Below are 21872 nucleotides of genomic sequence, written 5' to 3'. Positions count from 1 at the left end.
TCATCTCTGAAACATGATATTGCTTCTAGAATGCTTTGATAAGCATGGGGAGCAGCAAGCTTCTATAGGTAGCCAGTCCCCATTGTGATAACATAGTGTCCCCAGATGAGTTCTTAAGGCATCACCATAGAGTTGACTGTAGGATGTTCTCTTTGGTGTAGAATCCTAGAGTTAGCATGATGATGGTTCTCCAGGATCTTGACAGGTATGAGAGCAGGGTCTTCAACATGCAGATCTCATGTCTGTCTGTCATCTGTGCTTATTAAATTAGGGGATTTGCAGATGTGGGACAAAATCACTTGGGGAAATTGCAAAAAAAAATAAAATGCATTTTGTTTTAAAAATCAAAGAGAGTTCAGGAATATTTCTGTGTGGGAGGCATGAAGGGAGAACAAAAATATCTTATATGATAATATGTTCCAGTAACTTCTGAAGAGGTAAATCAGTTTCTATAACAGGGCCTGATATGGTCTTTTACAGAAATCAGACTATTGCTTTCTGGAATGAGATATTCACTGCCATGGACAAAACTCCTTAATTATTATTCATATTTCAATAGCACCTAGGCACCCAGTCATGGGCCAGGTCCCCATTGTGCTAGGCACTGTACAAATACAACAAAGACTGTCTGCCTGTCTCCATCTATAGATTTTCTAACATGCCTATTATCAAATGTCATATACATAGATAGGAGATGGACTTCGACTTTGACCCCACTCTCCTCCAATTCTCTCATTCAGCCACTGCTCCTTGCCAAGGGCCAAATGCATACCTAGAGGGAAAGATTTGGTGTTTTCTCTTCTTCCTTCTCTCACTTATTCACAAGCAAGATCATCAGGGCAACCCCTTCCCCACATCCTTCCTGGAGAAAGTGTTCAGGCTTAGAGTGAACTCAAAGTCAGTGCACTTTCTCTTACTGTCAGGGACCTCCTTACAAAAATTTGTAAAGGGGGCTGGGTGGCCAAATGAACCTTCAGTACTTGCCTCTTGCAGAAGACAGCAAGATCCCTTGTTGAGGAGCCCCAGTTAACCTCCTGGGCATTTCTTTCATTTGAATATCGGCCCCTTTTCAAACTATAGAATTGAAAAGGCAAAAGTTCTCTTCTGAAATAGTTTTCTTACATCCAAATGGTACTAGTTTATATGGGCCCTGTTGCCAAAGACAGCCAATCTACAGCTGAGCAGCCACTGAGGGATATTACTAAAATCTTGGGATGGCAGCCATCCCTGCTTCTCAGATGATGGGAGAATGTAGCCAGCAAAGCAGGGTAGAGATGTTCATAGAGTGTTACTGTTCCCTGCAGCACCAGCATAGACTAGAAGCCAGAAGGCTATGCTTAGAAGAGGAGAAGCGCCTCATCCAAATCATCGGGCCAATGAGAGCAAAGCAAGAAGCCATGAAGCTAGAAAAGGTAGGAATCAGGATTTGGAGGGATGAATGCAGAGTTCTCGTGTGTGCTCACAGACACCCCACTCCACCAAACATACACACGTGGACTTGCTTAACTCTCCACACACATGCATATGCATTGGGCTGCATTTTCAAAAAGTAACAACATGCAGGTACAGTTGTGACCTCCCTTGTGTATGCAAAGAAAGAACTGTGCAAGCAAGTCAGACATGCTTATCTGCCTGCACATTTCCCCAGATTGCTCATGCAAGTCTATCTGCAGCAATGTACTGGCACATTTGTCCAGATTGCCCATGCCAATGTGTTACCAAATATTTAAAGTCACACTCTTCTCTTAAGAGTTTGGGATTCTGTGCTTTCCCTGTAGCAGCTATTGACACCACTGCCCCTGACAGTTGCATTGTTTTTAGGCTAAGATTTTTAAAACAAAACTAATTAATGAGCACCAACTGTCAGGCTCCTGGGCCATACGACTTTAGACTTCCAGTATTTAGAATCTTGGGCTTAGTTTCTTATCTCATCCGCTATTACGCATCAGTAAGTGAAGGAGAACTGACTTTCTGATATTTTCTTTTGTAATGTTCCATAATCCATCCAATATAATCTGTTGGTCATTTGGGATCTGAAACTATGTCCCCCCAAGCTTTGCTGTTTACAGGAACAGGTGGAAACATGGGAAGCTGTGGACTTCGTGGCCTTCTACAACTGCAGAAACAAAAGTGACTTTTTGTGAAGTTGGAAAAGAGAAAAATGTTGGGCCCAATTCTGATTTCATTTAACCCCAGTATTAGATTGGTGTGAATTATTGACTCCTGAATTATCCCAATGTGAGTGGGATCAGAGTCAGACTGCTGTTAATTTTGGCTTTATGCCCCACTTCCAGCATGTACTTTAATTTTTTATATCCAAGGCTGTGTCAATCCTGGATGTAGCTCTCCAGTGCAGATGCATCACTCCAGTGTGACTCACCAGTACAAGCACCATTTTGCGCTGGTGCATTGTGTCTACATTGGGAGTTTGCACATGTCGAGCTACATCTGTGTAGTTACATCAGTGTAAATGTCCCAAATCTAGATAAGCCTTCAGTTCTAGCTAAATACCCTTCTAGTTAATCTTAATGTGTCTTTTGTGTGTTTAAAGGAGCACCTGGCTATCCTGGAGAGGGAGGAGGAGGAGGAGAAGCAAAGGAAATGCAATGCTCTCTCCAACAAGCCACCAACTTATGATGTGATCAGCGATCAGGAAATGGTGGATAAAGTGTTTGGTTTTCTGCCTGCTGTGATTGGAGGCCAAGAAGGGCAGGCTCCTCTGGGATTTGAGGTAAAGAGCAGCAAAGACATGATGGGCCAGATTCATGCCTGGTGTAATGTCCTTGACTTTGCTGAAGTTGCACCAAGGATAAATTTGGCTCAACCAGCTTCTATAAGGTGAAAACGTGAGCACTGGAAGAGACCAGAAGAGAAGAGCTAAGTGGATCCACTCTCGAGTCACATGATCTCATGTACTTGGCATCCTGGGGAAGCTCATTAGTAGCTCAATTAGCATAAGCTTCTGTCTCGTACAGGGCTTGAGAGCTCTGTGCCTCCTGAGGTCACAGAATGCCAGTTCCTTTCCTCTGGCAGACCCTAGAAAACCCATGCCAGCCTCTTCATTCTGTATCAGTCTCTTTTATTCTGCTTCCAGGGCCCGTTTCTCTGTCTGTAATTTTCTTGTTAGTCTTTTACAGTACATTCGTGCATTTCTTGTGGATTTAGTAGCTTTCTGTTTGAAAACGAGAGTAAGGTAGAGAGTGGACCTGATATATAGAACTGTGTAGCCTGTGTGATAGCATCAGTTAGTGTTTTATCTGGGGACAGATCTTGTTTTACACACAGTACCTAGGTCATGGGGAGGATGTTCCAGAAATGTCCAGCATATTATCCATGCCCAGTGAAACATGCCTTGGAGCCTCTCCAGCTTGATAATTTGTTGCCTTGGAAAGGAATGTAATTTGGCAGGACATGGGATCTGCTTCTGGATATCACCTTGAGCTGTCAGGTCCAGGGAGAAATTGCAAAGGATACTTCTAGCCACATGAAGGAAAGCTAAGGCCTGGTCTACACTAGAAAATTAGGTTGGTTTAACTACATGGGTATCGGGTGTGAAAAAATCCACACCCCTGAGAGGTGTCATTAAGGCAATCTAAATCCCCGTGTAGACAGCGCTTCCCCTGACCTAGCTACCACCTCTCAGGGAGGTGGATTAGATATGCCAAGGGAGAACCCCTCCTACTGGCATAGGTGGTGTCTATACTGAGGTGCTAGAGTGGTGCAGCTGTGTCGCTGTAGTGTGTTAAGTGCAGGTAAGCCCTAAATCCTACTTAACAGGCATAGGACTCTCTCCCCAGCATTTTGTTGACAAATCTGATCGTTGCTGGGAGGCCAGACTGTGCTTTGAAGTCCCTAGTTCTGCAACATTGTTGAGGTTAGGTCCAGTCTTCTGCTGAGCGTCCTCTGCCTCAAGAAAGCCAATTTCATCTCTGCAAGAGGAAACATCAGGAGGACTTGAGGAAGTGCAGTCACTTGGGAGGGTTTAATGCTGGAAGGTCCTTCTTCCAACATGCTTTCTTAGCCTTGGGCTCCTTGGGGTTAGCTCTTCCAGGACCCATCAGTTGCCAAGTACCCCAGTCAGCTGATTGCTCAGGATAAAGTAATTTGCGGTCATTGCCATTCATTTCAGAGGATGAGGCTTCCAGGTTTCTGATGAGTGATGGAAGACTCCAGTGTTAGCTGCACCAACCGCCTTAGGTCACCAGTCTGAATGAAGCATGCTTGGGGTGCACTGTTTTGGAGATCCCTACAGTTCTTAATGTCATGAAGTTAAAGCACTTGAGGTTTCTGAAAGCTTCAGTGCTGAACCATGTAGGACACTGTCCCAAGGCTAAGTCTCTAGCACTGCAGGAGTACAGGGAACAGAGGAAAGACTTTGAAGTTGCAGAAGGGGTCTGTGGTCCCAGTGGAATGGAGTGGGAGGAGGCAGGTGGATTAGAATGAGCAGATAAATCTCTAGATCAGTGTAGAGTGAGGGCTAGCAGGAAAGATAGGATAATGAGATAGAGCCTAGCTTTCCCAATGAGCAGACACCATAGTGTTCCCAGGCCACCTGGGATCCCAGGCTGAATGCACTTAGTGACAGTTAAATCTCCAAGAGCAGGACAGGCACAGCTCCCAGTGCCTACTGCTGGCTGATGGAAGTAGCACTGATATTAACTGAGAGGCACCTGGCTGGGACCCCAAAGGCTCTTTCTGGCAAAGCCGGGAGGCAGAAAATAACTATACAGGACATGAGGAGAAAGGAAATGGGCTCTTGTCTGTGTTCTGTGCAGGACTTGGAAGCAAAGGCAGGCAAGCTGGACGAGGTGGACCTGGACATGATTCCCATGAGCATGGAGCTGGAAGAGGAAGTTGATGACCTGGCAGAGTACACGTTTCCAAAGTTTGCAGCCACTTACTTCCAAGGATCCTCTACGCACATGCACATCCGGAGGCCGCTGCGTCACCCGCTGCTCTACCACGATGAGAAAGATGATGTCTTGGTATCATGTTCCTTCTTTGCAGTGCCCCTACCTGCCTTTCCTCTCCTCCAACAGGCCTGTCATTCCCTGACCAGGGGCTGTGGGCAGGGGAGACTCTAGAGCCAGAGATACTCCTGAGCACTACAATGGAACTAGTAATTTCCATGTTCCCTGAAGGCTGCTCACCTGCAAGTCTTTGCTTCCCACTGGCAGGTGCTGCTTACAGCCCAGTGTGGCTGCGCAGGAGAGATTCCTGCCACTCACTCAGTCAGCTGACACAAGGTGCCCTGATGTAATCGCTTCTCCACCTTTATTCTACCAAGGAAAATACTCAGGGGTAGCCCTGGCCACTCCTGCTCAGGATAGGGGAGGGGAAGAAGGGGCTTTAGACTTTCCCTTCACTTAGCTGCTGTTGGGGCTTCTGGTTTTTGAGGTGAAGTTGAGGGGGAGCGGAGGTCCATGCCTTCCCATCATCCTGCTGTTGCTGCTCCTGCTGAGGAATGAGGAGTTCTGGGATTCCCTTACTTAGCATAGGGCAGCCTTAGAAAACCAAGGTCCCCATCCTGCAAGAGATTTGATGTCACTCCCTTGCAGGTTTGGGTCCTAAGGGCTCTTGGGAAAGCTGAATGCTGGCTGCCAGTCACTGAGTAAGTTCAGACTCCAGCTCAGCTAATGTTTCTGTACCACTTGCCAGCCCCATCCTGCACCCTCCCCAATATTCAAAAAACTGCCTCACCACAGCAGCTGTTTGAGGGCTTTAGCAATAATACAGCTAGTCTAAGGGCTTGTCTACACTTAAACGCTGTAGCACTTCAGTGAAGACACTACCTACTCTTACGGGAGGGGTTCTCCTGAGAGGTAGATCAGTGGGAGAACTGTCTCCATCAGGGGTTAGGTTGGTTTAACTGCATCGCTCAGGGGTGTGGATTTGTCCCATCCCTGAGCGACGTAGTTATATACCCTAATTTCCTACTGTCGACTGGACCTAACATTCCCACCAGAGCCACCTGAAGCTTCACATCCTGTCCTTTCTGCATTGGGGATACACGAATATTGCTCATACATGACATGAGAGTCTATGGACACTTCCCATGTGAATGATATGGAGCACAGGATTTTACCTGCCTGAACAGTGGGGGCGGGAAACGAGAAGTCCTACCCGTATGTGCATGTGTGGTTCTCTATGAGCAGTGGGGAGCTTGGAGTTCTCCATATCTGTCTGACTCCGCATCAATCTCCTGCCTTTCAGGCTTCCTTGGCTGTGTGGAATATCATCCTACGGTTCATGGGCGAACTCCCGGAGCCAGCAATGTTTGCTAAGAACACCAACAGCAAGAGCAGCTCTGTGATGACGCAAATCTATGACACGCTTGGCAAGAAAAACCAGATCCAGCTAATGGTCCACAACACTCCAGAACTGGTAAGATGGAGAAGGCTTTATTTTCAGACTCTTCCCCCTGCTATTGTGCTGCTGTTCTGAGTGGTGAGAACCACAAAGGAACACTTGAAGGCTTTAGCACTGCTGCATTTAACACATACCAATAGCCTTCTCTGCAGAAAGCCAGCCTCACTGGAGGAAACTGTAGCCAGTTCTGGCAGCCAAGGTGAAAACATTCACGTACCAGTAGCAGAGCTTAAACACTCTGCCCGCTGGGTGGAGAGCCTCAATTTGAGACAACCCCTATGCATTATGGGCCAGATTTTCAAGCATTCAGCATCCTCACTGTGATGTGGATGGCCAGGTTTTCAAAAGAACTTTGCGCCCAATGGACTGAACACTGGAAAATCTGACCCTGTGTTTAAAGAGACTATTTAGAATATTTTTACTAGCAGTTTTAATAGCATCTTAGAATTTTTTTAACTAGTTATTGTAATTTTACTTCTTCCCAAGCGGTTGTAGCTAGAAACAGCCTTTTTCTCCATCTTGAGCCTGTCTCGAGAGATCCCTATAGGAGTCATGTCGGCCCTCTGCAAGTGGCACCTACAGTATGGCTCGGCACAGGCAATGCAAGTGGAGAACAACCAACACTGGTAATAAGCATTTTTCTCTTGAATTGAAGATGGCCTCAGCATTATTGGATGTAAGCACTCTAGCCCTCACAGATGAAAAGAGCAGCTCATGCTAGTGACCTACAAGAAAAGTTTGGGCACAGCAGTTGTGGTCTGCTCTGCATAAGAAATTACCTATTGTAAGGTTTTCTATAGAAGAGGCTCTCAACCTATCCAGACTACCCTGTATCCCTTCAGGAGTCTGATTTGTCTTGCATACCTAACGTTTCACCTCACTTAAAAACTACTTGCTTACAAAAATCAGACATAAAAATACAAGGGTCACAGCCCACTGCTACTGAAAAATTGCTGACTTTTTTTTTTTAAACCATACAATTATAAAATAAATTGCAATATAAATATTGTACCTACATTTCAATGTATAGTGTATAAAGCAATATAAACAAGCCATTGTATGAAATTTTAGTTTATACTGACTTCACTAGTGTTTTTAATGTAGCCTGTTGTAAAATTAATCAAATATCTAGATGAGGTGATGTACCCCCTGGAAGACCTCTGTGTACCCCTAGGGGTATGCATACCCCTGGTTGAGAACCACTCTCACATCAGAGTAGTGTCTAAGCAGTTAGATGAACCTTTGGTGACCTACAAGTGATAGAAGTAAGGGCTGTTGGCCATAACTTCCTCTTCACGTTCCTGTAGGATCCTAACTTGTTCCTTTAATTATGGCTAAGCGAAATCATGCAGCTAGCAGTGCTTAGTTAAAGCCCCAGGGGACCAATAAGGGGGTCTGTCAATGGGTAGGCTTACTGCTGGTGCATCCTGTTGTGGCACAGCAGGCTCTCCTCAGCTGGTGCCCCTCTCTTCTTACTCCTCAGCCCCCTGTTGGGGTCAGGTATGGTCCCACCCCTTTTGGGGTAAACTCAGTCCTGAATGTCTACAGCCCAGCAGCTTCATGCCAGGTTTTCAGCCTGACTACAGGCTTGAGTCCTTTCAATTCTTTATCTCCAGGGCATTCACAAATTACCTTTGACAGGGGGCTGGTAGGGGAACCGAGGCTCTCCCTCTACTCTAGGCTCCAGCCTTGGGACCCTGTAATAAACATCAGGTCTACCTCTTAAGACCCACTGCTTCCTGCCTGGGCTGCTTCCTCCCACAGCCTGTCTCTAGGCCATTCTACCAGCCCCTCCTCTGCAGATCCCAAAAGGAAAAGCCTCATAGTTGTGAGGAACAAGGTATATGTAAGAATCCCTTGCCAGGCCTACCTATCCCTAGGGAGGCTCTAATGCCTAGCAGAGTCAGTCACCCTCCAGCCCCAGCCAGGCCTTCCTTCAGGCAGTCCTTGGATAGGCTCTGGCCCCACCAGGCCTTCTTTCAAGGGCTTAGCATAAGAGGCCTCTTCTCTTCCCAGCCAGCTCCTGGCTGAGCTGGGCTACCCCTTTTAACTCCTCCCTCCAGGCTTGGCACTGCTCCCAGGTGAAGTGGGACAGGGCTAATTGAACCCACATGCTCTCATTAACTCCTTTCCACCTAGTGTGGGTTTTGTACTCCCTATCCCAGGGTCAAAGAGGGTCTTGCATTTAACATAGTCCTTGGAAGCCTCCCCTAGGGGAATGGAGCAAATGGAAGGTTGTGGCCTGGTTGGGGAGTGAATCCGGGACTGGCTGAGCTCACAGAGAACTAAAGTTAATGATGCAGATACCCTGCAATGTAAAACATCCTGATTTTTGCCTGGAAACTAGTTCAGAGTTCATCAGGGTGGCAGAGTCCTGATGAAGACACATTCTACTTCCATTGTTCAATACACAGTTTAAAATATTGCGAAGGAGATGGTGGAGGCTAATGGGATTTCAAAAGTGTCAAGCCCTGGCATAACTGTTCTATTTTGTTAGTCTCTAAGATACCACAAGTCCTCCTTTTCTTTTGGTCTACTTTTGAAGTTAATGGTAAAACTCCCAGTGGGAGCAGAGTTAAGCCAATGCTGACCACTTCTGAAAATCACACCCTGAATGGCTGCTCCTAAGAATGTTACCTAGATTTTTCAGACCAAGCCATTGTACCTGAATTCCTGTTTGTGAACAGTTAACTGAATTGCTGAAGAACTATTGTGCTCTCAAGATATTAATACTTTTCTGTTCTTTTTTTAAAAAACCACATAGGCCCAGTAGAATGCAGAAAGAATGAAACACAATAGTTCAGGTCCTCAACTGACACAAATCACAGTAGCTCCACTGAAGTCAATTGACACCAGCTAAGATTCTGGCACAGTATTTCTATAACACATTGTCAGAAAGCTGTCACTCCAGAGGCCCAGACACTGGAGAGAAGGTGCTTTGGTTGATGATTCCCTTCACATAGTTCAGCATTTTTCCCCCTGCTCGCCATTCCTTAATTCACAGGTCTCTACTGCGCTTTGGGCATTGAACTAGTTTTCTGTCATGACCATGTCTATTTTAGGGAGACTACAGAAGAGATAACAGAGTCTCCAAGGGGATTTCCTCCGTGAAGCTGAAACGTTCCTCAAAGTTGACAGGAAAGGTAAGAGGCAGACATCAATGTAGCTTTCTCCATGTATCTTTGCCAGGCCTCCTGCCTCCCCATGCTGACAAGCACTATGGGCTGCCTGTCCCCGGACTAAAAATTCTCTCCCCAGGCAGCTCCAGGGCCAGCTGTTCCCTGTGTATGGAACTCCTGCTCTGCTACTTTCCACTGAGGTTATTTATATCCTGACAGGTCCCCCTTCCTCCAGCCCTGCCAGCCCTTCCTGCTCCTGTTGAAGGGCGGCTCTTCTGCACAGTGAGCCCCGCATTATTAACAGTTGTATTATATAGGGTGCCTAAAGGCCTCGCTCGGGGCCCCATTGTGCTATGTGCTGCACAGATACAGTGAGTGTTCTACCTTCAACAGCTTACAGTCCTCCCCTGCCTCCTCTTAGGCAATTCCTCCAGAGCAGAGACTGTGCGTCCTTTTCCACTCAGTGAGGAAATCTTTCCCTCCCATGCACCTTTGAACAATCCCCAGGCCCTATTGTGCTTACACTAGGTGGTTCAAATTTAGATTTTCTCCAGTCCTTTTCTGAAGGACAATCCCTCCCCCAGTTCTCGCTCACAGATGTCTTAGCCTCTTCTAATCCTTGCAACTGGGAGATTCCAGGCTGAGCTTCCTACCCTTCCAGAGCAAGGACAGGCCTTTCTTGCACCAGGACATTGAACTAGAGCTGGTTGAAAAACAACAAATGTCATAAAAATGTCCAAAATTGTTTCTATTTTGCAGTGTTTAAAATGAACCCGTACCCATTTTTCACCACTTTTCTAATTGAAATTTGCATTGATAGTGTTACTGAAAATTGCCATTTACCAGTTTTCAGTAAATGAAAAAAAAATTGATATGTTTGATAGAAAATGTGGTGAAAAGCTTCACACACAAAAATAAATGTAGAAAACCAAAGTTATTTGCACTATTTGTCATTGTTTGTGAAAAGACCATTTTTTCAAGAAAAAAAATTGAAAAATTTCAGCCAACTTTATTGTTAACACTGTTCAGAAGGGAAGGACACCACCCCACCCCCAGACACACACAGTTTGGTATGACTAATACGAAGTCCTGTGTTCTATTTTCCCATTCCCAGTGTTCAGGCTTCAGATGAGAAGGTGATGCTAGTATTTCATTTTACTTATTTTAGACAAACTACTCTTTGAAGGAGAATGACTAGGGACAGCAGTCCTTAGGCCAGTCACAATGTCTGAACAGCTCTACTGAGCACATAACATAGTGTAGCGCATTGGCTTTGGGTGCATGAATGCTTGGCTGCTTGCTAGTGCATCGTTCACTGAAAGGATAAGGGACCTATCACTAACACCAGTTAGAAGAGTTCTGCTTTGGGGAGGGATAGCTCAGTGGTTTGTGCATTGGCCTGCTTAACCCAGGGTTGTGAGTTCAATCCTTGAGGGGGCCATTTAGGGATCTGGGGCAAAAATTGGGGATTGGTCCTGCTTTGAGCAGGAGGTTGGACTAGGTGACCTCCTGAGGTCCCTTACAACCCTGATATTCTATGATTTGGCACTAGAGGGAAAGGTTTCTGCGGTGGAAAATGAAGGAGCAGCTTTGTGGCTCTTCAGAGATGTTCTTTAATAACTGTCTCAGTTGATGCAGAACATAGATCCTTTATATCTATCTAGATCAGGGGTGGGCACACTTTTTGGCTCGAGGGCTACATTGGGGTGCAAAACTGTATGGAGGGCCGGGTAGGGAAGGCTGTGCCTCCCCAAACAGCCTGGCCCCCCTCCCACTATCCGACACCTCCCACTTCCCGCCCCCGACTGCCCCCCTCAGAACCCTTGATCCATCCAACCCCCCCTGCTCCTTGTCCCCTGACCGCCCCCTCCTGGGATCCCCGCTCCTAACTGCCCCCCCAGGACCCCACCCCCTATCCAACTCCCCTGCTCCTTGTCCCCTGACTGCCCCACTGAACCCCTTGCCCCTTATCCAACCCCCTGGCCCCGGCCCAGCGCCCTTACCATACCGCTCAGAGCAGCATGTCTGGCAGCCACACCATGCGGTTGGAGCCAGACACGCTGCCGCACTGCCCTGCATGAGTGCGCAGTGCCACTGCCCAGAACACTGCCTGCACGGCTATGGGGGAGGGAGTAACAGCAGGGGAGGGGCCGGGGGCTAGCCTCCCGGGCCAGGAGCTCAGGGGCCGGGTAGGGTTGGTCCCGCGGGCCGGAGTTTGCCCACCTCTGGTCTAGATGTTTACAGAATACTCATCACTATAGTATATGAGTGCAACAGGGACTTCATGCTATTGCAGAGCCAAAGGTCACAGTAGAGCTAAGTAGAACCAGCTAGTCGGTGAGGGTAATGCTGCAGCAATAAGAAAAGGAGTACTTGTGGCACCTTAGAGACTAACAAATTTATTTGAGCATAAGCTTTCGTGAGCTATAGTACTCCTTTTCTTTTGGTGAATAGAGACTAACACGGCTGCTACTCTGAAAGCTGCAGCAATAGATATTTTGGATTAATTTACATTGAAATAATGATGCTCTGGTCAGCTCTCAGCTGTCACTGGGTTATGCTGGGAATGTTTTGGCTGTAGAGATACAGTAGAGGCATCTATTCCTGAACCCAGTTGCAACTGACTAGTACAAAAGAAGAGCTACTGAGAATCCTGCCTTTCTGTTTCAGGTGGTGAGTCAGCTGAACAGTAGGGAGGAGCTAATCCAGGAGCAGAGCACAATCTTGGATAGACCGATGTCCAACCTTGAAAAAGTGCACTTCATTATCGGCAATGCAATCCTGCGCCCTGCCATCAGGTATGGAACTTGCACCTGTCATCAAAGGCCAACCACCCACAGCTACAAAACCATCCTGAGCTCTCTTTCCAAATCCTGCTATCAACTCCCATTAACTGAGGAGTTGGGGCTCAATTCATCTCTGAGGAAGTCTGTCTGTCTGTCCAGAGTAACCAGCTACTCCCAAGAGGTTCTCTCACCACTGTCTGCTGGAACCGCCTTCCTCCCTGCCTGCCTGTCCTGCCATTTTTGATGAGATCAGTGTCCATCTTACTGGTTCTCTCACCTATATCAACCTCTATCGCTGAACATCTCAGGGGTATGCAGTAGGGCCTGCTTTTGTGCTGTGGCCTGCCAAAAGCTCAAATGTCCGATGCAACACCAGGTTTAGAAAATCTGACCTAAGAGGAAAGGTTGAAAGAATTGGGCATGTTTAGTCTAGCGAAGGGGGGGACATGCCAAGAGTTTCAAATATGTAAATGGCTGTTATAAAGAGAACTCCGATTAATTGTTCTCCATGTCCACCAAAAGCAGGCCAAGTAGTAATTGGCTTAATTAGCATCAAGGGGGATTTAAATTAGATGTCAGGAAAAACATTCTAACTCTGAATGGCGGTTAAGTACTGAATAGGCTTCCAAGGTACATTGTGGAATCCCCATCACCGGAGATATAAGAACACATTAGACAAACAGCTGCCAGGGATGGCCTAGGTTTACTTGGTCCTGCCTCAGCGCAGGAGGCTGGACTAGATGACCACACAAGGTCATTTCCACCCCTACATTTCTATGTTTTTTATTATTATTCTTCACCCTAACTTGGGCTGGGCTGTCTTGGGCTGGGCATACTCGACATACTCCTGGGACAGATCCTCAGCTGGTATAAATTATCTTCAATTGAGCTATTACAGTTTATGCTAGCTGAAAATTGGCCCCCAATGTCCTTGTTTCATATACTTCCTGCCTTTGATCCCAGTGGTTGGGCAGAGCTCCTCTGCCCTGTGTTCTGTGTCCATGTTTCTATCCAGGGAACTAAGTTATTTTAAGAGAGATTTTTAATGTTGCTTCTCTTTTCCCCACTGAAATGTTCATTAGTGCTTTTTGCCCATGCTTCCACTATGCTCTTGCTAGCTTGCATTTTCACAGGTTGCACACTGCCATACTAGTTAACTCCAACATTAGCCATGATTTCTCTGAAAGCTTATTTAAAATCCCAACTACTAGACTCTCTCCCTTGTGTTCTTTCATGATGCCAAGGTGACAACTATCCTGCTTGTTTATATAGAGCCATTCTAAAATAATCTACGCTTTCCCTGGGTCTCTGTCCATGGTGGTCAAAGCCTGCACATTCATGCCTGACGTTTCTGTAGACAATGGAGTGCTTGCCCCCTGGGAGCTGGACTGAAACTCCCAAACTCATTTCATATAAGCCACCAAAAGCTGTTGAATGGTAACAGCCTTTGGTCACAGTCAGACTGGACTGGACATAGAATATCAGGGTTGGAAGGGACCTCAGGAGGTCATCTAGTCCAACGTCCTGCTCAAAGCGGGACCAATCTCCAATTTTTACCCCAGATCCCTAAATGGTCCCCTCAAGGATTGAACTCACAACCCTGGGTTTAACAGGCCAATGCTCAAACCACTGAGCTATCCCTTTCCCCCTTGGACATACAACATCCATGGGGACAAGGCACTGTAGGATTAACTTCCTTGTGCAAGAGGCACTGAACTGAGATTCAGAACATCCTGGCTTCCTGTGTGACTTGGGCAAGTCAATCACTCTCTCTGTGCCTCAGATCCCTACCTGTGAGATTGGATGATGATACAGTAATAGTTCCTACCTCCGAGCTATCGGGAGGCTGGATTTCTGAATGAGGGGGAGGTGCCTTGAGCACCGTGGAAAAGGAACTAAATAAAATATACTGAGCTGACACAGAGGTAATTTTAAAGAGCTGAAATGGTCAGTCTGAATGCTGCAGGGATCCATCAAGCCACAGTTTGACGGCATAATGTCCATCATTCTCTTTGACAGTGTGATCAGCATGTGTCTTGTTACAGAGATGAGATTTACTGCCAGATCTGCAAGCAGCTCTCTGGAAACAACAACAAGAGCAGTCGAGCTCGAGGCTGGATCCTCCTCTCGCTTTGCCTGGGCTGTTTCCCTCCCTCAGACAAGTTTGTGAAGGTATCGTGCCCTCATTTCCTGGACCAGGTCTGGGGGCTTGTTTGTTGTTGTATTTGGCTACAATATGTAGAATTAACTGGTTGCTATAGCGACTGGTGGTAGGATGGAGGCAGAAACTCCCCCACATCGTTACTCCCCCACATCAATACATAAATCTCCCGTATTGTACCCTTCACCCTCCTTCAGACGTAAATACATGAGCCAGAGACTCAGATGCTGCATAGACTTCAGTGCTCTGACTTCATTTGAGTTACTCCAGGTTGCTTCAGAAGCGCTATACCAATTTACACCTGCTGAGGATCTGACCCATACTATACATGTTACAGGCATTTGTAATGCGACGGGAGGGGAATAGTTAGAAGTAAAGATCAGTAGCAACTCCCTCACCACAGATTACTCTGCAAGTGTTCCTCCCCTCTCTCTTTGCAAAGCCAAAGACCCAGCCCAAACGGAATGTATGGGGCATGGCCAAGACGCGTACATCCCTGCTGTCATTCCATTGATGGCAGTGGGGCCTGATTCTGATCTCATCCACTTGCACAGTGGTGTAATTCCACTGCCTACTTCAATGGCATTAATAGTGATTTAGGGGAGAGATCCAAATCAGGCCCAGTTACCGCAGGGATGAATTCAACACAACAGGCCTGATTCTGATCTCTTGCTGGTGCAACATAGGAGTAGCTCATTTGAAGTTAAATAATAAGTGAGATTGAGTCAGGTCTACTGGCTCCAAAAGTTTCTTTACAGCCCACAGTTGATTACAATGGAGCCTATTTTAGCATCCTGCTCTTCCAATGATTGGTCCCTGATCCTTCAGAGGAAGGTAAAACACCGTAATACCCCTGGCCAGTTGTTCCAGGCTGCATGTTGGAACGGAAATAGTGCCTTTCCTGATTTACAGGGATATGAGCACTCTGCCCCCTGAAGCATGAGGTTTGCAGGAGGCTTCTAGACTGACCTGTGGATTCAGATAACAGGCCAAATTTCCAGAGAGAGTCCTGAGGTCCATGTGCAATTAAGCACCCATGTTTGCATGTGTAGTTACTGCAATTCTGTGCAAACAGTAGGACTGCATGGACAAAGGATGCCCTTGGTATCATGCAGTCGCCAGGCAGGCGCCTGCATTTGCAATAATACTTCCATATCACAGAGTGAGCAATTGGCACAGATCTTACTCCCTGTTGAGGGTTTAGCTCTGCATATCACTACAGATTCTTCTAGTTCAAAATTCCTTGAACTTCACTGAATTGACATGCTAGTGTAAGCTCTGCAGGAGTTGAAGATTGATTTCTCCATAGAAATCTTAATGGATGACTAAGTAGTATGATTAGAAAATGCCAAGAAACCCAGTGCAATGCATTGGCAAATTGGTTTGGGAAGAGCTATTATAGGATCAGGCTGATCTGATCTACTGGCCCTTGTGAGACACCAGTTCTTTAGCAACATCTGCATTTCCTAATTGTCTCTTATGTTTTGTACATCCAGTACCTGCTGAATTTCATCTGCAATGGGCCCACAGGCTACGCGCCGTATTGTGCTGAGCGGTTGAATCGCACCTATACCAATGGAGCGCGGACTGAACCTCCCAGCTGGCTGGAGCTACAGGTAGTTTCTCTCTCATCAGCGGGTTCTCAGTTACATATCTGTGTGTTCATGTTGAATGGTATTTACTTGTCTTCACTGGCTGATCTTTCCAAGTCCAGGAACTGAAAGACAGTAAACCTGCTCTGGCTATGCTGTTAGACATGCCCAGTTGTAGTCACTCCTTGCCAGGTGGACTAACAAAATCAGGACTTTGTCATAATGCATCAGATCCATAAGATGGGTGACCAGTTGTGTGCTGCTGCATTTGCTGTCCTTTTGATGAAGCTGCAAGATGGGTGTGGAGCTGGTTTTTATTCTCTTTTCCTTTGTATGGGCCCTGCAGACTGAGGCCAGGCCTACACTAAAAAGTTAGGTCGACCCAGCTACATTGCTCAGGGGTGTGAAAAGTCTTCAAATGCAAGTATTCTTCTGTCAAACTAGATACTGCCTTGGGGGAGATGGATTAACTACAGCAAGGGGAGAGCCTCTCCCATCGCTGTAGTGAGTGTCTACACTGATGCACTACCGCAGCATTTCTAGTGAAGACGTAACCTCACTTAATGAGCTGAGATCTCGAACGTGATTGTGATCATGGTGTAAAGGTGGTGCAGAGAGAGCTCTTAAATCTAAATGACTCCTCCATTCTCCTTGGGAAAGTGGGGTCTGCCTCTGATTCTTCTCATTCACTTAATTCTGGCTAACAGGCAACAAAGCAGAAGAAACCCATTGTATTTAATGTCACCTTGATGAATGGCCAAAGCATCACGGTTCCTGCAGATTCAGCCTCCATTGCCAAAGAGATCTGCCAGTTGGTAGCTGATAAAATGACGCTGAAGGACACGTTTGGTTTTTCACTCTACATTGCTGTGTATGACAAGGTAAAGTATTGAAATCCATCCTGAAATCCTCAAACTCCTCCCCAGGAATGGCCTCTAATAACCCTCCAGAAGCTCCTCCCAAGGGAATGACCTCGAATAGTCCTCCACAAGCTCCACACTGGGAATCTCCTCTAATATCTGTCCCACCTGGCTGAGGACTCCCTTACAGCACTGGTTCTACTCTCTTGCTTTTTGTCACTTCCAACGGCTGACAGTTCCCCTCCATTTGCCTGCTCGGGCATTCTTGTTTTCCATCATAGATATTCCCCTCTTACTGCTGTCAGTATTTCTCAGCCCTACACAGAGGAGAGTTCCATTTTCCACGCTCCAAGTCCTAGGAGCTGCTGATGCATTTTGCCATCAGTGGGCGCTTAACCCAAACTTTGGAACAGTTGCCTGCAGTCCCCATGAGGCACAGCCCTGTAATTCACATGCTGTCACTCTGCACATCCTTTCCCCCTATATTGTTATGCTAATGAAGTACTGGCTTAGAGCAGCATGTGGTCTGGGTGCTCAGAGTTGGGCTCTAAACTCAATGGGCTGAACTCAGAAGTGACACCATTGTGTAAAATAAACCACCAGTGCAAGTGCAGGTAAGTGGGTGTATGCTAAACCCTGAGGGGGCAGAGGTGCATGGCTGTAGCAGGAAAAGCAAAAAGATGGGTGTATGATAAAGCAGTCCTACTCCTGGACCCCCGTACCTTTACCTTCCTGGTTGTTTTTCCAGACACCACCCTGCCCTTCCATGCCCTGGTGTGTAAGTTACACCCACTTACTAGTGTGTAACTTGCCCAGTCCCATCCAGGACCCCTCTGAACTAGCCCACCATATGAACTGATGTGTCTGGGACATCTTCGTTGTTAGCAGACAGGGGCGTGCTAGTCTATTGTCACTCACTAAATTAGAAATCAGACCTTTCCCTGAAACGGATTATCCCTCTGCTCTTAGGTTTGGTCACTGGGTAGCGGCCGGGATCATGTCATGGATGCCATCTCCCAGTGCGAGCAGCTGGTGAAGGAGCAGGGTGCCCATGAACGCAACACCCCATGGCGCCTCTACTTTCGGAAAGAGATCTTCACTCCCTGGCACAACTCGAAGGAAGATCCAGTCAGCACGGAGCTCATTTACCACCAGATCATTCGCGGGATCCGGTTTGGAGAATACCGCTGTGAGAAGGTGGGGTTCCTGACTGCCCTTTGCATGGGGGCAGTAGGACATAGGGGCTTCCAAAGGGGATAAGCAGAGGAGGGCAGGTTGATGGAGGTGTGTCCAACCACCCTCTCAACAGGCACTTTTCCAAAAGACGGTGCCAGCAGCCCAGCCAGAGTATGATCTAAGGTAAGCTGCATCTGCCAGCTCACGTTGGATGCTACACACACGCCCTGAGGAGTTGCTTGGGTTCTATTTTAATATGGACTTGATTGTCCTGCTTGGCACTGTGACCGCATCCTAGGTCACTCTCTTCCTACTGTATTGCTGCCTACGGCAGCCATGCTGAGAGCAGAAAAATGACTGTTGCTATACTGACTCCAGACCGTGTAGTGTTGGATCAGAATACCCAGCTCTTGTATAGCATGTCTCGTCAGTAGATCTCAAAGGGTGGTAGGACTCAGCTATGACTTTCCAGGCTTCATTTAACTAGCTGAATTGTTGCAGGAGGAGGATTTGGTGGAAGTAGGAGCAAAATATTGCTACATTCAGTTTGGGGACTCCATCCACAATGAGCTGGTCCAGAAGCTACTCCAGGACTTCATCCCAGCCAAGCTGCTGAAGTCAAAGCCCCAGGAGAAGTGGGTGAGCCTCATAACGTATGCACATGCCAAGGTACGGACCTCGCATAACACTGTGAATTGATCTTGAGCCTCCAAGACCCTGTGTTAAGCTCCAGCTTCTACTTCTTTAATTAATGAATTCCATTTATAACATGCCCATTGGTGTGAGGTGTCCCAAGGAGCAGTAGTGAGAGGAGCACTGGCTGGTGCCTAAAGATTTGTCAGAGAGCAGTAAGAAGCATCTCCATGCATGTGCCCTGCATGGTTCATTAGGGAGGAGCAGGAAGAGGGGCCATGCTGTCTCCTCTGGGAGCAGAAAGAGGCAGTACAGTTTATTTCTGCAGCCACTCAGGGGGTTTCTTAAAGAGTCACCACTGGTGGCTGCTATGGCGATTGATTCAGAGTAGACACAACATGGGATGGTTGGCGTTCATGCATATTACGCTCCCTGTTCTATTGGCAAGATGGATTATACTGATTAATTGTATTAGTATTTCTATGACACCCACTGTGTGTTAAACCCTTGACAGACAACTAAGGAGATGAGATCCCAGTCCAGGGGAGCTTAGAATCCAAATAGCTGCCTGTGCCATTAGCCATGTCTGAATGGGACAGCTCGGGTCCATGGAGACTGCCTGGGGTTTGATTTTTTGCAGATGAAATTGGGCCCAATCCTGCAAATTGCTGAACTCCCTAAGAAGTCCAGGGAGTTGAGGACTCTCTGCACCTTGCAGCGTTGGTCCTGTTCCTTGTGTGTCTTTGGATGTTGCTCTTCAGTATGTGTACCCTGGATCTGCATAAAAGAAGCCATGGCCTTGTTTTTGTGTTGTAGGCCCCATACACACAGGACCGGCTTTCCCCTCAGAGCGTGAAGGAGCAGCTAGTGGATTTTGCCCGTTTTCAGTGGCCTTTGCTCTTTTCTAGGTTCTTTGAAGTCACCAGATTTTCAGGTAACATCAGCAGTGAGTGGGTAAGGGGATAGGAACAGGATAAAGAGAGAAGGGCTGAACAATATCTATAAATGGGCTATTTCTGCCTTTCCAGGGCCCAGTCTGCCCAAGAACCACTTCATAGTAGCCATTAACTGGAAAGGGATCTGCTTCCTAGATGAGTCAGAAAAGCGGCTCCTCGATCTGTCCTTCCCAGAAATCACTGGAATACACACCAACAGGTTAGTCCCCTGGATTGGCACGATCCAGAGAAAACAGCTGCCTCTCAGCTTAGACTCAGCCAACGGCTCTCCATGGAGGATGGAGATTCTCTTCCCCTCGCTACCCGAGAAAGGTGGTTGTTCTGAGTCTGGGTCAGCATCCATCCTTGGGACACGTTCAGAGAGTTTCTGAATGAATGAACTTCCCCAGTCAGTCCAGGGAAAGATCATCCTTCCAGGTCAGGACTGAGGTGCATTAGTGTGAGGGAAGCCTTACATTGAATTAATTCACTGCTCACTCCAGGAGACGGATGCTCCTCAGTGCCTAGAATGAGGTAACTTTGCGGAGACACATGGGGCAGCTGAACCAACATGTGATGCTCTCAAGAGAGAGTGAGCCAGAGTTTCACTCACCTACTTTCGAGAAGTTGAGTCAGGAGCTCCTAACTCCTGTTAGTGCTAATGCATGCCCAGGAAGTTCCTGCCCCTGTGGGGAGGCTTTGCCTGCCTTGAGCTGCAGATAGAGGGCTGTGTATGGATGTAGCAAAAAGGTGATACAAGCTTTGCAGATGTTCCAGTAACAAACCACTCTGGATCCACAGGGCAGTGAAGTCTTTTGGGCAGAGCTGCACTCTCATCACGCTGCGGGCAGAGGAGTTTGTCCTGACGTCTGTCCACAGCATTGTCATCGCGGAGCTAGTGGTCCTGTTTCTGGAAGGACTGAAGAAGAGGTCCCAGTATGCTGTGGCCATGCAGGAGAGCAAGCAGCAAGGTTAGTCTGACAAGCCTTCTCTTGGGCAGGAAGAAGTCTTGTGACCCCCAGTAAGCACTCAAAAGAGCTAAAAGAGAAGCAGGAAAGCTCAAGGAGACAGAAACTTTACTCCAGGAAGAGTCAGTAATGATCACCACAATGAGCCAGCATGTCAGGCACCATGGTTCAGGCCTCCCTGAAATCAACAAATCGACCTTCCTTCCCCCTTCGCTGCTGTTTGCTTCTCTTGGACACTGCATAGTCCAGGAACTCCACCTGCCACATTCACTTAATTCTCATTCGTGAGCTCTTTTCCCTGCATCATTGGCAGTCCGAGGGACCCATTCTGCTCCCATCACAATCAATGTAAGTTTTGCTATTGACCTCAGTGGGAGCAGGCACAGGCTGCCAGAGGACATGTCAGTGTCTGCTGTAAAAAGTGCTATTGTATGATCAGCCATTGTTACACAAATTGCTTCCTACTGGTAACTGAGCCCAGGCCTTGCAAACTCATTTTACTTGTCTTTATGATTGAAATCCCCTGTATTTTCTTCTGACATTATAAAGCCTGAATAGGATACTATAGCTCTCTTTGTTTCCAGGGGACCCTGCCATTCTGCCCTTCAAGAAGGGGGACTTGCTGATTCTGACCCAGGACAAAGGGCTGGAAGGAAATCATGGTGGCTGGGCCTATGCTCAAAATGAAAGGACTGCCAAGATGGGGATTGTGTCTTTAGAAGCAATCTATATCATCCCTTCCATTGCAAAACCATCTAGCCAAGTGCTGGTAAGGAGCATGTGCTGGGGACACAGACAATAATAGAATGGTCTCCAGGCCTTGCAGACCCAGGGGTGAATGGCATGACAGTACTGAATGCGACTGTTCATTGGAATATGAGTGGTCCTCCCAACTTAGACCAGGTTGATGCCTTTCATAGGAGCAACAAATGAGTCAGAATTAAATGCAAAAACAAAGACAAAACAAACAAAACCCTTAGTCCAACAGTGAGGATGAGATTTCAGTTGCACAAAAGGCATAAGTTTCCAGATGATGGCACATATAGCAGCCATAACTCCGTGCCCTCTGTCTTTGTATGACTTTATACAGTTAATGGTAACATAGGCGCTGACTTCCACTGTTCCCTGTGGGTGCTCGACCCCACCCCTGGCTCCTCTTGCCCCACCCCCATTCCACCCCTTTCTCCCAAGTCCCTGCCCCTGCCTGCCTCTTCTCCGCCTCCTCCCCTGAGCGTGCCGTGTCCCCACTCCTCCCCCCTGGAAAGTCCGAAGC

General features: G+C 47.2%; 1 protein-coding gene across 5 annotated transcripts in view; it reads left to right on the top strand.

Moving 5' to 3' along the window:
* The window catches only part of MYO7B (myosin VIIB), a 99811-nt gene that overhangs the window by 53302 nt on the left and 24637 nt on the right, over nt 1-21872 (top strand). For all 5 annotated transcript variants that reach the window (XM_073360171.1, XM_073360170.1, XM_073360173.1 and 2 more), the window contains exons 22-36: nt 1305-1412; nt 2552-2731; nt 4776-4985; nt 6214-6384; nt 9432-9512; nt 12159-12286; nt 14320-14446; nt 15932-16051; nt 16735-16908; nt 17857-18084; nt 18565-18732; nt 19513-19630; nt 19725-19851; nt 20433-20602; nt 21184-21368. In XM_073360171.1, coding sequence (XP_073216272.1) covers nt 1305-1412; nt 2552-2731; nt 4776-4985; nt 6214-6384; nt 9432-9512; nt 12159-12286; nt 14320-14446; nt 15932-16051; nt 16735-16908; nt 17857-18084; nt 18565-18732; nt 19513-19630; nt 19725-19851; nt 20433-20602; nt 21184-21368 — 2295 coding nt within the window. The remainder of the gene's footprint in view (nt 1-1304; nt 1413-2551; nt 2732-4775; nt 4986-6213; nt 6385-9431; nt 9513-12158; nt 12287-14319; nt 14447-15931; nt 16052-16734; nt 16909-17856; nt 18085-18564; nt 18733-19512; nt 19631-19724; nt 19852-20432; nt 20603-21183; nt 21369-21872) is intronic.

The sequence above is a fragment of the Lepidochelys kempii genome, chromosome 9, assembly GCF_965140265.1.
Source record: "Lepidochelys kempii isolate rLepKem1 chromosome 9, rLepKem1.hap2, whole genome shotgun sequence".
Lineage (NCBI taxonomy): Eukaryota > Metazoa > Chordata > Testudines > Cheloniidae > Lepidochelys > Lepidochelys kempii.
Note: the sequence above shows the minus strand (reverse complement) of the source record. Positions and strands in the feature narration are given on the sequence as shown.